A 15,781-nucleotide genomic window follows, 5' to 3' on the forward strand; every position below is an offset into this window, starting at 1 on the left:
TACAGAGAAGTCATTAACAGGGTACCACCCAATTCTGACCATGGTCAGGTTTTAATCTCGTCGAACAGCCACAGAAATAAAAGTCAAACCCCATGCCAAATTCTTGCTGTTGCTGTCACGAGGCAGCTTAAGTTGGTGCTCCAACTCACTTGGCTACAAACAGACTAACTTCCCTTTTATCTATAAATTATCTACAGCAAACACACCAACTTAACTCCACGGATATTCGGAAATTTATTGTAAAAGCGGATTTACAGAAGGACTCTCCCATACTATCGTCTGGATCAACACCACACTAGCCAAAAGAAATTTTCAATTGATCAAAAAAAATATATATATATTATTTAGTACTAGCAAAAAAAAAAGTTGTGATGGTAAACTGGAATAAGACACACTATATTGATAAAGTTTATTAAATTGACAAATATTGAACATTATTTCATCTTATATCAATCAAAATATTTTTATAAAATAACTTCATAATCAACACAGAAAACATTTTTTAAAAAAAATACAGAAAAAAAAAACATCAGAGGAAACAGTTATTTGTAAGCTTAACTGTTTCATCCAGTATAATCTGACCACTTCTTAAGATCTATGATATATGAGAAAGTGGGGAATAAAAAATTTATTAGTTTGATATTATTTAATAATGAACAAATCAAACATTAATTCCATAAAATAAAATTAAAAATTCTAAGATATGATTGGTCTCTTTATGGGCAATTCAAAAGAAATGCCACAGGTCAAAATATTGCTGTATAAGAGACAGTTTTCTGGAATTACAAATTACAAATTAGAATTTTTAGGTTAACACTGTGAAATGAGGACATAAGAGAATGGTTTTCTTTAACGTTTCTGAACATAGTGTGGACAGAAACATGCTTTAAAAAAAGAAAAGATATAATTGCATAATCATTTATTAAATAAATACATTAGTAATAACAGTAAAAAATCACTATTGCACTAAAGTTAAATCACAAATTTTTTCTATGGTATGTAGGAATAAAGGAAAAAAACTTAACTAAACAAATTATTCAAACCATTTAATAACTAACCTAAAAACGCAAGAATAGTTCCCTATTGGGTTGGAGGTAAAAAAATATCTGTCCCTGTTTAATATGTCAATAATCTTTTCAGTTTTTAGCTCTCCTTAATATTAATGAAATGTATTTTTGTATTTTTTCCAAATGTCGAAAGTTACCTTAGGAATGCATACTCACAATGAAATGAAAACAATAATTTGCGATAAGGCTATTAATTAAATTGCTATCAAATTCAAATATATTTTTAAATTCATACCTGAACAATTATAGAAACGTGTGCTTCCGATGATTTGAACTCAGTCAAGAGAAGAGCGAACAGATAAATTAATATTTCAAAATGTAACGTTCATTCATAACACAAAATTTAAACATATTACTCAGAGTTCAAGAATTTCGGACAATTAAAAGGCAATGATATATAATTTGGCAAAAAGGCATATTTAAAATTCAAATTTCTTTAACTAATTATCATTCATGACTAACAATTAATTATCACTAAAATAGAATCAATAATAATGCAAATAATTACATTAATTGAAACTTCTTAAATTAAGACAACAGATAATGATCTTCATCGAATTAAAATTAAATTTGGTTACACCAATACCACTCCTGTTTCATTACCAAAATTAAAAAATATATCACACTGAAATAATGGTATACATTAGTTGAATAAAGAAATCCCATTAAAAGCTGAAATTAATAAAGTGTGTAGCTTAAAAGAAAGTGGAGTGTTACAATGGCCAAAAATAAAAGCAATTTTAATAAAACATTATAAAAAAAAAATTAACAATGGTATGGGAAAAAGAATTGCAACTCTAAGTGCATCTAATAATACCCTGAAACAACTAATGTACACATCACACCTTAATTTTGGCCTTGTATCTCACAACCATTTTTATACGCATAAGGCACCCTATGACACTAATACCTTTGGTGCCGTTAAAAAAAAAAATAATTAAAATTAAAAACAAACTAAATGATAACTAATGTGATGCTGAACTCTTCATAGTAAAATGATCAACAAAGTTAAAAAAAAAAACTAAAATACTCGTGACCATATAAATATAAATCAGATTCATTTACATATAAATATTTATAAATTAATGTATACAGATTTAAATCTTTTAAAAACCATGCTGCACATCTTGAGGCACATCAACAACAGCAGCTTCATTTTTTTTATTATTTTTTTTAACGTAATTAAAAAAGTTTATAAACGGGAATAGGATCCCTTCTTTAAAAAATCCATGGGAATGTTACCATACAAAAGAGACAGCGTAAGTTATAAGCCTGAAATGAAAGTAGGATGAGGCGATGAAGAATAAATGTATGACGAAAAATCTCAAGGGATCCTGCCGAACTACTTGCTGGGGTAGTGGTGAGCTGCAGTAATCAGACACAGGTATCTCTCCAGTCTTATAGAATATATCCAGGACTCGGTCTTTCTCAACCCACCGATCAAATAGCCACTTTGTCACCTCTTCTTGGTCACGAGGTAGCTATAACACAAATATTAACTTCTTTACAATGCATGTTAGATATTTAATATAAAACATATTATTTACTGTTTAAGTAAAACAATTTGTATATAATTTTAGTTCCAAATACTATTATTTCTTTAAAAGTACGATGCCTCAAACAATTTCCCCATCACCATTAATTTCCGTCAAATCGCACCCTATTTTGTCACTTTTCCATTAATTTTTAACAAATTTTAATTCCAGATTAGCTATTCAAATAAATATTTTAAAATATCGTGTGATAGGAAAGTGATATGATTATTAAGGTAATCTGTAATTAAAAGATTTAAAAACTAATGTAAAAGTGACAAAAGAGGGTGATTCGACTGAAATTAATGACCAGTGCAGAACAGCTTACGAAAAGTTTTGAAATCATAGCATGTGAGTGTAAATTTGTATTTAAGATTGTCCTCGGAGATGGGTGAATTAGCCGACATGTTGGACTTTTAAAGAAATAATAAAGAGTATTTTGAGACTAAACTTGAATACAAATTATTTTATTATAAGTGATAATAACCATCCTCAAGAAAGTGAAAAGATTATATATAAAATATAATTTACTACTATATGTGGAATAAATAGTAAAGGGGACTAAGAAATTTTCTCCCACTCTCACTCTATTCTCCTCTCCCTCCCCCTATGGACAATTCCATGCACTAATAAAGTGGATCTAGTCAGTTTTTTTTAGTAATTTGAATATTAGTGTAAATGTGTTTTTACTAATTATAAAAATCGCTAAATGTGAAATATGATAATTTAAACAATAGAAATAAACAGAGAACTATTAAATTTGTGATCATGATAAAATAAAAGCAATAACATTGAAACTAAAATATTTAAAGCTAATTCAAATGAAGTTGTGAAATTGAAACATTATGAAAAACCATCATAAAGAACTTATCTCAACACACAGTGAACTTCAATCAAAATAATAATAACCAAGTATTTCATGAAATTTATGATTTTATATTGTAGAGTTTAATGTTTAATGTATGTTCATATTTTATCATTAAAATTTTAAGTTGTTTTAAATGATATTAAAAATTAAATTTCTTGTATAAATAAATGATATTTTCTCCTATATTCAAATATTTCTGGAATGAATTAGTAATAAAACTAAACTATTAACTTACAATTTTATGTTGTCATTACATGTATTATTAATGAAGTAATAAAAAACTTGTAGTCAGATGCATAATATTGATATGTATCGAAGTATTAGCAATTATTAATATTATAGGGGTCTTTGCCATATATCTTGTGAAAGCTGTGCCAGGTATGTCAACTAAGGGCACTTTGCAGGTAGCTAAGGGCCACAGGTGAAAGGGTCCTGAGCAAATCTATTAAAAGCAGGTATTGCCTGCTGGCTTTGTCGAGGGCAGATCAATTATAAATAACACATGCACCAAACACTTTTCTAAGTATACCACCACCTTGTAACGTATTTTTCTTGTACGTTGCTGATGATAACCAATGGGAAATAAGGTTCCGAAAAAGGTAACGCCTCTACGAACAAGAGGTATTTTCTGACCAGGAAAAAGAGCCATTGAAGACAGAAACAGGAGAGGCAACAGAATTAAGAACATCAAAGAGAGGGCAAGATGCATTTTGACCAGACGAAGTCATAAGAACGGCTATGAGATCTGGATGCCATACCTTATGAACAAGATGACACTCACGTTACTACATGCACCACCCAAATCAACCAACTCAGCACTCATTCAGATATATATTAGGTAATAATGTAATAAATCATTTCAATCATATTATAATTTCCTTTAATCATATTAATGTAAATAAACACTTAATTCCTTTATGTAGTTTATTTACAATCATATTATACAATATTACCCTTTATTGTATTATATAATTAATGGTAACTATATTTTATGAAAATAAAGATATTTAATTGGTAACTGGTAAACACAAATTAGGCCTTTCGAAAAGAGTTCAATTATAATAATAGTTTTTACAGGACTCAATATAAATTAATTAATTAACTTATTTTTGGATAATTGCCTTCAGCGATTATCCTGGCATCCCGACTAGATCTCAAGACAGTACATAGCAATATATTGTCATGTTTTAATTTTTATTTTTAGGCTGTTTAAATGTAGTTTTTGATATTTAGGTAATTTGATAATATTGACATGATAACTGTATCTCACTACATTTTTTTATTATATCATAAATTTAATAATAAAACATTAAAATATACAATATAAAATTTTAATAAATGTTATAAAATACTTGATTAGCATTTCAATTGCTGATTCAAGCATTTTCAAGCCCTAAAAGTTGTTATTGCCAAGATAATGCACAAATTAATAACAATACTTTATTTATTCTGGGATGAGTCCCTTTAGAATAATGCAGAGAAATAGACAGATTAGGGCTGAGGAGCCTCAGAGATACTTAAACAAAAAAATATAAATAGTCATTATAAAAAAATAATTATAAGTTACTTTCTCACCTTAATCAGTTAGACATTAAAAAAAATAAATAAATAAAAAAGAAAATGATGTAAAAGTAATTAAGAATGATATAATAGTTTATATACATATTTACATGATTTACAATTTTCCCCATCTGAATGGATAAGAAATGATTCAACAGAATTAGCCACTACTTACTATTATGTGTTAATTTTAAGTAACAATTAATGAAAATGTTTAAAACAAATTTGTCTTTCGAATACTTTTTTTTTAAATTTTATGTTTTGATAAAACAATTCATAGACTAATGTTCATTCGGAAACAATATTAGAAAGCCAACAAAAATTTAATCTGAACAAGTCTTTAATGACGATTAGTAGCCTCAGTATGTACATACAGTACATTAAAGGCAGATATTTTAAACATGTTTAACCAAAAGTGACTGAATTTATTAAATAATACCTTTTACCTAATGTAAGTTTTTTTCCGTGAGATTCAAACATGGTGTAAAACAATAAAATTTATATATGAAAGTTTTAAGTGAATTCAGTGACATGATAGCCCTTGGACGTAAACGGTTGGACATCTTGGTTTTCAATTTAAAATTAAAGTAATCTTGTTTATTTATAATTAAATAAAACTTATAATAATGAAAAAAGATAAAGTTAGTTGTGTGACGAGAGAAAATCTCACAGCTAAAGCGGCATTTATTGAAAGGTCAAACATACATGTGCAAACCCCACTAAGCACTAAATGTGGGTTCGAAAAAAGGAAAGGAGTTCCAGTAATAGCAATGAAAGGGAACATGTAAACATTATTAACAGTCAATTTATGGGAGAGAAAATCTCATACATCGACCAAAGGTAGGTTAAATAAAAACTGTATTAGATTTTTAATTGTATAAAACAAATCTTAAGAAAGCATAACATCGAAACAGTATGGATGCCAAAATGTTTGTAAAATTAAAAGTGATGTTTTCAACTGATAATGTCAGAATTGGAAACAATAAGAACAAAGGAAACAATTTTTTTAATGAAATATTGACATCATTAAATAATGATTTCATTGTTTTAATAATTACTTATAATCATAATTAATATACTTTATAAGTAAATTCCACTTTATAACATTATATATCTTGTATATGTATAAGCTCTCTTATATATAAAAAGAGAGCTTAAGGAATACAAAAAATTGGTTTTAGAAAATATTTCTATATTTTTAGAAATACCTCAGTGGACGGAAATAGCCTGTAGAACATAAATGTGCGACAAGGTGGTCTAGATCCAGTGATTATTGTAGGTAAATCCAATGGCTTACCCTCGGGGTAAGCTATAGTGACGTCCAATACCCACCGAAGTTCATCTACTTCTGGAACTTAAGATAGAAATACATTTTTTTAAATGATTAGTGTGAATAAATTTTAGTTAGTGAGAAAAAAATAATATTTCTAGCTGAATAAAATAAAGTTAGTTAACAGTATGCAAAGTTAGAAAGACAAATTATACTAGATTAATTACCACAAAAGAACTAATCAATAAATTAAACTTTTCATTCAAATAAATCAAGGAAATTTGAGTACATGCTTAAAACTTCTACAAAATTAATTCTACACAGTTGTTAGTATATAATTTAATTTATTTTTTCATAATAATAAAAACATTTACAACTTATTATGTATCTGACCAGATTTATAACTGGATTAGTTTACGGAAATGGGAAGGGAAAGATTAAAATTGGGTCGAATCTAACATTCTTAATTTAAATGTTTAATAATACCATCCGAATCATATTTCAATGAATACCAGCCAAGCTATTTACGCTAAAATAAGAATTCTAAAATTTTCCAAGGAACTTATTGTAACCCAGAACCTTTTATGATTTCACCGTCTTAATAGCCACATAAAATGCCAGAGTTAAATCCAAATGAGAAAATAGTAAGACCAACCACATATCCAGACAACAAAACATTTCAGAAAAAAATAAGAATATAATATCCAGATGCTTACACTCTAATTTCTTCGGCGCTCGTTTACATTAGGAGGATAAAAAAAAAAGAAAACAAAAATGTGTGGACTTTTTTCAGTTATTTTATTACTTAAAAATGGTGCTTCCAAGTGAACACTGTTCTATTTCAAAAATTAAAGAAGATTAAATTGTGTATTAGACCTACAGGAAGAACTAGGTTTGGCTATAATAATGGGGTATAAAAAAAAAAACTTACTTTTATCAAATTAACGATTTCAAAGGACTGTAAATATTTTAATCTTATTTAATACTTATAAATACTTAATAATCCCTCTAGAGCATTCTCTAAGCTTGTTTAATCCCATTCAACTTCTCCAAAAAAAGCCCCAGTTTAGTTATTTGTTTCAAAGAAGAAACATGACAGTGTCCTACGAACTTTTCGTAATTTCAAGATATTACTGGAAAAAATATCACAGCCGCTGAAACGACTTGTGAAATTATTGAATATGAAGAGGAAGGTGTCCTTGACCAGCGCACAGCATGGTGTTGGTTTGAAAAATTTAGCAGCGGAGAGACGACTTTGGAAAGGAATAAGGGCTCTGGGCGACCACTAATGGATATTGATGAGGTTCTACAGTAAGGAGTTGAGTCAAATCTGTCCACAAGTACTCACGAACTTGCTAGGGATTGTGCTGTATCAAAAGATACTGTTAGTCGACATCTACTCTCCATGGGTAAGGTGAAAAAGAACAGTATACTGGTCCCTCACGAACCTACTCCTCAGCAATCAGCTAAGAGGTTAGAAATTTGTGGACATTTATTGAAAAATCCTTCTGGTATGAGATTTTATTGTCACCTGTGATGAAAAGTGGGTTTACTGGCAAAATCAGAACACCCATGAGCAATGGCTAGATCGGTCAAACTGCTTTTTCAGTTGCTGCAAGGGGGCAATTTAAATAAAAAATCCATGCTTCACATTTTTTTGGAATTTTGAAGGTGTTATTCATCACAAATTTGTTCTTGATGGATACTCTATGAATTCTGAACTCTACGGAAAGATTGTACGCAAAGTTGTCAGAGCATTATCCTATTTTGATCAACCAAAAATGAGTGTTATTCCAACAAGCTAATCCTCGTCCTTAACTTCCAGTCTACTAGTTAGCCAACAAAAGAAGCAAGGAGACCAACTACCATTGGCTTATATCAAAAAGCATTTTTTCCATCTAAGTCCAGAGCTGAGGCCATTCCAGTATAAATGACTATTTTTAGCTAGTAATTTGTTACCACCATCATGGAGTATGAAATTTCCAGAGAGCTGATAGATGTTAATTTAAACAGACAAAGGTTATAAAGTAGATGAAGCTGGATTTTTAGATCTAGGGCAAAGTTTTGGACTTATTTTAGCTTCCTATTAAAAATTTTAAAACCTTACTTTCTTACGAAAACTTTGAACTTAAAAATTGAAGAGAATTAAATTCTGCATCGGATGAGTACCTAAAATTATATGAGAACTTTGGAAATCTACACCCTCACTGAAAAGTTTCCTCAGTTATTGAGAGAACAGTACTTACCAAAGTTAAGTATTTCATTGAAAGAAGGAAGGTTGGTCGCAGATGAGTCTGCTCATCTTAACCGAGGAGCTCAAATAAGAAGAGGAAAAAGACTACCAGAAGATGATGATAGAATCCCCTCAGTAAGGAACAACAAGAGTAATAAGACCAGGATGGTGAATTAAGGAAAATTGACTACTAAAATATTGATCAAAACAGTCCCACTGGTGTAGAACTTCATTTTTCTAGGCGGTTAGGGTATGAAATAAAAATAATGTTACTGGAAACCAATTCAGCAATGGGTTTTAGTACAAAACTAATAATAAGTATAATTCTCAACTAAGTTCTCAATGACAATCACAATATTTATCAATGAGAAATAAATAATAGCAAAAAAAGATAAACACTGAAAATGACAAAAAAAATGTGGGGATTGATTAATGCAATATCTTAAGATGTGCTCACCTCAGACATAGAATATTATTGCAGAAAATTTTATTTTAGAAAGTATTATGTTGTTGTTTTTTATTGCTCCTAGTTATTTATTTAATATAGCTTATGATGTTCTGGTTATGTTAAAGAATCATTATAATAATATTAATAATATTTCAAAGCATAAATTGGCCTACAAAAAAAGGAAGCTACATAAAATCAGGATACAAACTGATTGGCAGGCACATGCAGTCAGCAGTCATCTTCATATGTAAATAATGTTTTAGCATATTTCTTAATTAAACTATATATTGTGAAGTATTACAATATAAGTTTTGTAAGTTAATATCTTTATCTTTTATATGATACAATTACAACTACTTATAAATGATCAACTGTCACAATTACTGTCAAATGGCCCAAGAATATTTCACTTTAACTAACAAGATAAATTGCAAGTGGAATAACAATCTGTATTTGGACAATAACTGATATTATTGGAAGTTACAGTAATTTTGAAAGGGTTCAGAGAATAGTTGGTTTAATTAGAATAATCACATTAAAAGGAATTCATTAAATTAATATTGATTTTAAAATAAACTATGAACCACTTATGTACCATTGCGCTAAATAATAAAGGTTTCACGAAACAAATTAAATTCAGTAGAGTCACAATTACCCGAGCTTAAGTACCATCTGAGCCTAAATTTAGGAAAAAACTAAAATGAAAATATTCTAAAAACCAAATATCTTCATCAATAATGGACCCACTTTATCATAACATCACTGTACCCGAATCACTGGATAAAAAGAAAGTGAAAACAAGGAAAACTATCAAAAATACATTGGAGATGTTACAATTTCAGCAGGTGAGAGGTAAAGGCAACGCATAATCTAAAACAATTTTATGAACCTAAGCTCTATAGTTTTTGCATCATTTAAAAGATGGAGAAGAAAATTTCGCTTTAATTGATTGATTGGTTAAACTTTTATAAATGAATAGATTTTTCATCAGCTAGGCAGTCGATTCCTTTGTAAAAATAACTTGATTGCGAGAATTCAAAAAACCCATTTGAATCCCCTCTCCTTCTCCAGAAAACTTATTGTGATAATATAGGAGGCAGTGTAATCAAACAGAATACTAGTAGGTATTTTTAAAAAATGTTTTGTTTTTAGTGTTAAAAGCTATGTACATATAAATTATGTTGTATTTTTATTTGGTAAATATAAAAGTTATGTTGTATGTAGTTGTAGTTGCAGCCCTCGTTAACTCAATTAATCAAGACTACAGTAACTAAGTTAATCAATTAGTTTAAATTAAAACAAATTAGCATAACTAAAAATACTACATTCCACATTCCTATTGGTTAATAATCTACTTATTAAATAAATTACCAATTAGTAAAGGCAAAATACAAATTAGTCATGTTAATGCTACCAGCCGTACTTGTTGTGTTGTAAAACATACTCCTGTCAGCCGCGGAGTTTGGTTTAGGAACCATCACGTCCATGATTCCAAGCATTGCGCCCAAACGTGGTAATGAAACATTTGTCAGGATAGGTAAATTATTCTTGATTGCATATCTAAAGATACAAAAAAAAAATAAAATTTTAAATTAAGCATATAAAACTTAGTGTGAGTTATTGAAAAACATTAGCAAGACAATTTACAGTTTTCAATATCTAAATACCACACAGAGCACATATTACAGTACATTGTTAATAACATAACAAAACAAAGTTTAGAAAATCGCTAAATGCATTAGTGCTAGGATGACTGTCAATCTAAAAATATAAGACTTCTCTTCATGGAGGACTCTATTTCAAGAAATATTACGAAAATTTCTTAAAATTAGTATGTGAGGTCTTTATTAACATTACCAATGCAGGAAATTGTGCCCCTATACCATACAGCCTCATCGTGAATACTGAAGTGTTTTTTCTGGATGCTAAGATGCATATGTGCACCTTAAAAATACAGCATCACTTAAACTTGTAAGTAGATAGTAATGTTTTAACTTTTTATGGTATGAACAAATGCAGCCAATTTATTTCAAAATATGCAAATGAAAATTAATTTTTTAAACCTTATCTTTAAGCAGCTACACTAACATGTTCCTAAAAAATCATCAATCCAATCATCTATAATTTTATATTTAATATTTTCAATTATTTAGATTTTCACAAAAATCTTCTTAATATATCTATGAGACATTTTAAGAAAAATAAAAACCATTATTTGGACATGACATGACAGAAATTAGGTGATTAAATACAATATATCTGAACCTACGCCTCCTTATTTTCTGAAAAATTGTATTTAATTAACCCAATGGGTTATAAGATCATAAAAAGCATGCTGAGAGCTCATGATGGGGTGCCAACTGGCCAGGATTGTTCAGTTATTGTTAAATTTGAAAAATGTATTCTAAAAAATGGCAGTTCGTCGATCACTTTTATCAAAGAAGTTGCTGTCACATCATAGGCATTTACTCTCCTAAAATATGTTATTTTAGTTTCAATTTTGGAGCTAGGTTTTTCAAACACGGACGCACAGACCATTTTTCAAAACTTGGTTATTTCGATTCAAAATATTACACGGTCATAATAGTTTTCATTGCTCTATAGAAGAAATACTTTTTAAAATTATTAAATAAATTGGTTTTATAAAAACAATAATCAAAGATGCACACGATAATTTCATTTAATCCTAATTAAACTGAAAAAAAATTCCTTTCTCAAATATAATTCTAAAAGATATTTTAGTCATGACTTACCGCTTACTTGCTTCTTTCCGTTTCCTCAAAAAACCACCCTCTGGAAAAAGAACCATTAACTTCCTTTTCAATGGAATATACGACTCACGAAGGTGTTTCTTCAGAAGTGTGACTGCTTCCTCTCGAGCAGATTTACCCTGGAAAGTTTTAACATGATTTATACACCAGATTTTAAGAAAATTATATTGATATAAATTAAAAGATTCACCTAAATGCAAGGAAATCAGCAATTGAATAGGTAAATGAAAGACATAATAAATTTTTTAAAGATACATGGGCAATAAGTGCCATTAAACCTTAAATTAAATAAGTTGTTAAGGTAACATTTTAAACCTCTCTGCCGCCCTAGTCATAAGTATCATGGCCATTCTATTAACATAGCATGTATTCATTGTTTCTGATGAGTTTCTAAACCTTATAAGGAAGGGCACAGGCATTTAGCAGTGAAGAATTACCCTTCGTACACATTATTTTCTTAATGTATGTATGTATGTATGTATGTATGTATGTATGTATGTAGTTTGAAGGGTGAGAATAGTCACATGACAATGCTGGTTTTCTGGACTTAACTTTCACAAACAATATTTATATATATATATATATATATATATATATATATTTCTAAATATCCCTTATCATAATGAATATATTAAAATTATGAAAATGAAATATTGTTTCCATTATTGAAGGATAAATTAAGCTCCATCAAAGGATACATTAACTTGAGAGCTTCTGTAAGTCTTTAAAATGCATAAATGCTTAATAAAACTTAATAAATCATTAAAATAAAATTAATTCAAATTTTAAAAATATATTGTAACATAATTACAATTGTATTATTATTATTCTATGGGCAACAGACCATGGAGGCCTAAGTCCTCGTGCGAAGTATTTCCCAATATTAGGATGTAATATTCCCAGTAGTAGGAAATACATCGTACATTTCTTGACGTGGTTTTTTTGCAGGGTGGGTTAGTCACACCCACGACTATTTTTTGGGAGTGCCACCCATTGGCTAACGGGCCTTACGAATCCCATGGGGAGGTTATCCGTGAGTTTTGCATTATTTTGTGCTTGAAAAAAGCCCGGGTGGGACCAGGATTCGATCCGACAACCTGTGGATTGGGAGTCTGGCGTGTTACCACGCTGCTACCGCTGCCCCCACCATTAAATCAAATTTTAAAAATATATTGTAACATAATTACAATGGTATACTTACTGATAAAATAAAAAAATCTTCATGAATAATAGAAACAATCCCAAAATTAGTGAATTTGAATATCCTATCCATAATCCACATAATGTTAGGCAACACGCCTTTTTTTGCATTAAAATTAGCCATTAGCATAGGTACATCAGCAGTTGATTGGTGATTAGCAACAACAAGCGTTCGGTCGTCCAAACACAATCGAATATCATCGCCAATTTCAACCACTACAATTTATAAATATTATTAAACAAGGAAATATTACTAAATAGAATAATAATAAAAATATTTAAAAAATCCATAAAGTAATTCTTTTCAAATTGAAATTATGAAACGCTTAACTGTGAACACGTTTAATGTTTTAAGATAAGTTAACTCATGGAATAATCAAAATATTTATAATGTTTACCTCATTCATTATAAAATATTATAACAGCCATCAAACAAAAGACCCTTTCTGTCAAGTCTGTTTCTAGTAATTTTTTGACATCAATTTTTCATTTTACTTTTATAAATTATTTAGTTAACCAGATGAATATGGTAATAAGCTCATATTGTACATGAAAAAGGCATGTAAACTCAAAATTCAAAGCAAGTAAAACCATGAGGCACAACATAAAATAACCTGACATTATGTTTAATAATGTTGCAATACAGACTCCAAAACTTTTTTATTAAGAAAAAATTGATACACAAACATGATAATAAACTATTCACTGCTTACCATCGTAACCAGCAGACCAGCTCCACATGCTAACCATTGCTAATAACCAATGGAAAAATGTTCCTTCTATTTTCCAGTACCAATCTGGTTTGTAAAATTTGACTGGCTGAAGAAACAGGATCCAAATACATGACGTTGGAATGCAATAGACGTTGTTTACAATTACAAAGATGATTCGTGCTACGATCTTTATAAACATGATCAAACTGAAAAAAGAATAAAATAAATTATTACATATGTGACAAAAATAAATTTCTATATTTATAATGATATTATACAAACAATCTCCAATTGTGTTTGATAAATCGAGAACATTGTTAGTCCCATGATGTGATGTTTAACAGATACATCTAACAGCAAAGCCTGGAAGAGGTCATGGGATGGTGAAGCGTAATTTTCATGGTGCTGTGGTGAACCACCAATTAACCGATTATAGGTCACTTAGAACAATTCGATAACAGTGCCCTTCCCCACCGAAGTCTTGTAACAAGCAAGAATGAATTTTCTATTTCTATAATTAACCAGAGTGAAGAAAATTTAATATCTCACTCTAATTCACAATCAATGTTAATCGTTAGAGGTATCCATAATGTGTTAAATGTAAAAAGTTTTAAATATTAAATAAATCAAGTATAGGATTGTGAGCAGCCTAATTTAAAGTCCATGTGATATGTTAAATACACAGGAACTCATGATGGATTTTCTGGGAAACATGTTTTGTAACCTTATCTTTACGAGATAATATTGTAAAATCTCCAACAATTTCATCACATCATCTTTCCTCCACCTCACTTGTTCCTTCTTTCCTCTACTAATTTTTCTCCATGACTTTATTAATATTTTTACTCATTACTTTATTAGAATTTAAATATTTCCATAACAAAAACAGCAAATACCAAACACAAACTACAAGCAACTAACATATCAAAACGACAACAAACTAATAGCGAGGAGCTCAGCTGGTTTGTAGTGTGAAATCATTTTCCCTTTAGCAGACCAATTAATAGACTTTCAACTAAGTTAAATGTTATATTGTTTTAACATGCTAAAAAAATGAAATATTTTTTCCATTTAACACACTTTAACATGTTAAAGAATATTGATCATGAATACCCATATTATTGTAATAATATAGGCAACATGTAATATCCGATCGATATAAATATATTGTTCTTACTAAAATCATTATTCAAGACAAAGTTATGTTATCTTATAGCTATCTTTAAAGTTATACTTTTTAAGAGCATATTGAAGATAGATAATATCACTGTTTGCAATGATGAGTCACTGTTTGCTCATGTACTTCAAAGTATCACAAACAGCCAGTATAAATGGCCAATAACACTCAAAATATTTAATTTGAAAATCATTTAAGACCCAATATTCAATTATGATGAATTAACATTTCTTTTTTTTTCCATGCATGTAAGATTCATTACATGCAAAGTCGACAGTAAAAACATTATTTAATTCTTGCAAAGCAGACTTATTCTCCTTAAAATTATGTACTATGAAGTTGGAAGACCTTCACAACGAAAATTTAGAAAAATAACAGTTTCTGTTTTAAACTTTATTATTTGGTAGGTATTTTACTGTTGGTTAACCTTTTTTATTTCTCAATTTTAAAAAAAATTTCTAATATATGAGCTGATGAGAAGCAGACACTATGCCAAATTGAGAAAATTAATTATCAAAGTTTTTGGTAATAAAACTAAAACAATACAAATAATATAATAGCATATCCAAAGGTACTAAAATAAACTAATAATATGTATTAATAAACTCTCATACATCATTAAAAACTGTTTACTTTTTTCATTAAAACTTATTTTTAAAAATATTTTAGGAAACACTTTTTAATAAGTTTATATTCTAAGGTTTAACGAACAAAAATTAAAAGAAAATAATTCATAAAAAATTAGATATACAACAATTTTGACTAAATTTTCATTTGTATTTCATAAAAGTAATAATTAAAGTGTGGTTAAAATTTTTTAAAAATAAAAATTAATAGTTCCGTGCCTGCTAACCACTCATGAAAAAAAAAAAAAAAAGTATTTTGGAGACTTGGGGCAACATAATGGTTAAAATCCACACATATATTAATAAACAGATGTAT

The 15,781-nt window shown here is 28.9% G+C and overlaps 1 protein-coding gene across 9 annotated transcripts in view; it reads right to left on the reverse strand.

Annotated features, from left to right (window-relative positions):
* Positions 1 to 904: 904 nt before the first annotated feature.
* LOC106685019 (acyl-CoA:lysophosphatidylglycerol acyltransferase 1) overlaps positions 905 to 15,781 on the reverse strand; it is a 31,680-nt gene continuing 16,803 nt past the window's right edge. For 6 of the 9 annotated variants that reach the window (XM_014427474.2, XM_067051869.1, XM_067051862.1 and 3 more), the window contains 6 exons: positions 13,663 to 13,868; positions 12,951 to 13,165; positions 11,732 to 11,868; positions 10,402 to 10,538; positions 6,236 to 6,381; positions 905 to 2,548 (listed from right to left, as the gene is read on the reverse strand). In XM_014427474.2, coding sequence (XP_014282960.1) covers positions 2,306 to 2,548; positions 6,236 to 6,381; positions 10,402 to 10,538; positions 11,732 to 11,868; positions 12,951 to 13,165; positions 13,663 to 13,868 — 1,084 coding nt within the window. In that variant the 3' untranslated portion in view covers positions 905 to 2,305. Of the gene's footprint in view, positions 2,549 to 6,235; positions 6,382 to 10,401; positions 10,539 to 11,731; positions 11,869 to 12,950; positions 13,166 to 13,662; positions 13,869 to 13,944; positions 14,246 to 14,583; positions 14,805 to 15,781 lie in introns of those variants that run through there. The other 3 variants (XM_014427475.3, XM_014427476.3, XM_014427477.3) reach the window with 3 other exon arrangements.

The sequence above is a fragment of the Halyomorpha halys genome, unplaced genomic scaffold (assembly GCF_000696795.3).
Source record: "Halyomorpha halys isolate HHAL.00 unplaced genomic scaffold, Hhal_1.1 Scaffold649.1, whole genome shotgun sequence".
Lineage (NCBI taxonomy): Eukaryota > Metazoa > Arthropoda > Insecta > Hemiptera > Pentatomidae > Halyomorpha > Halyomorpha halys.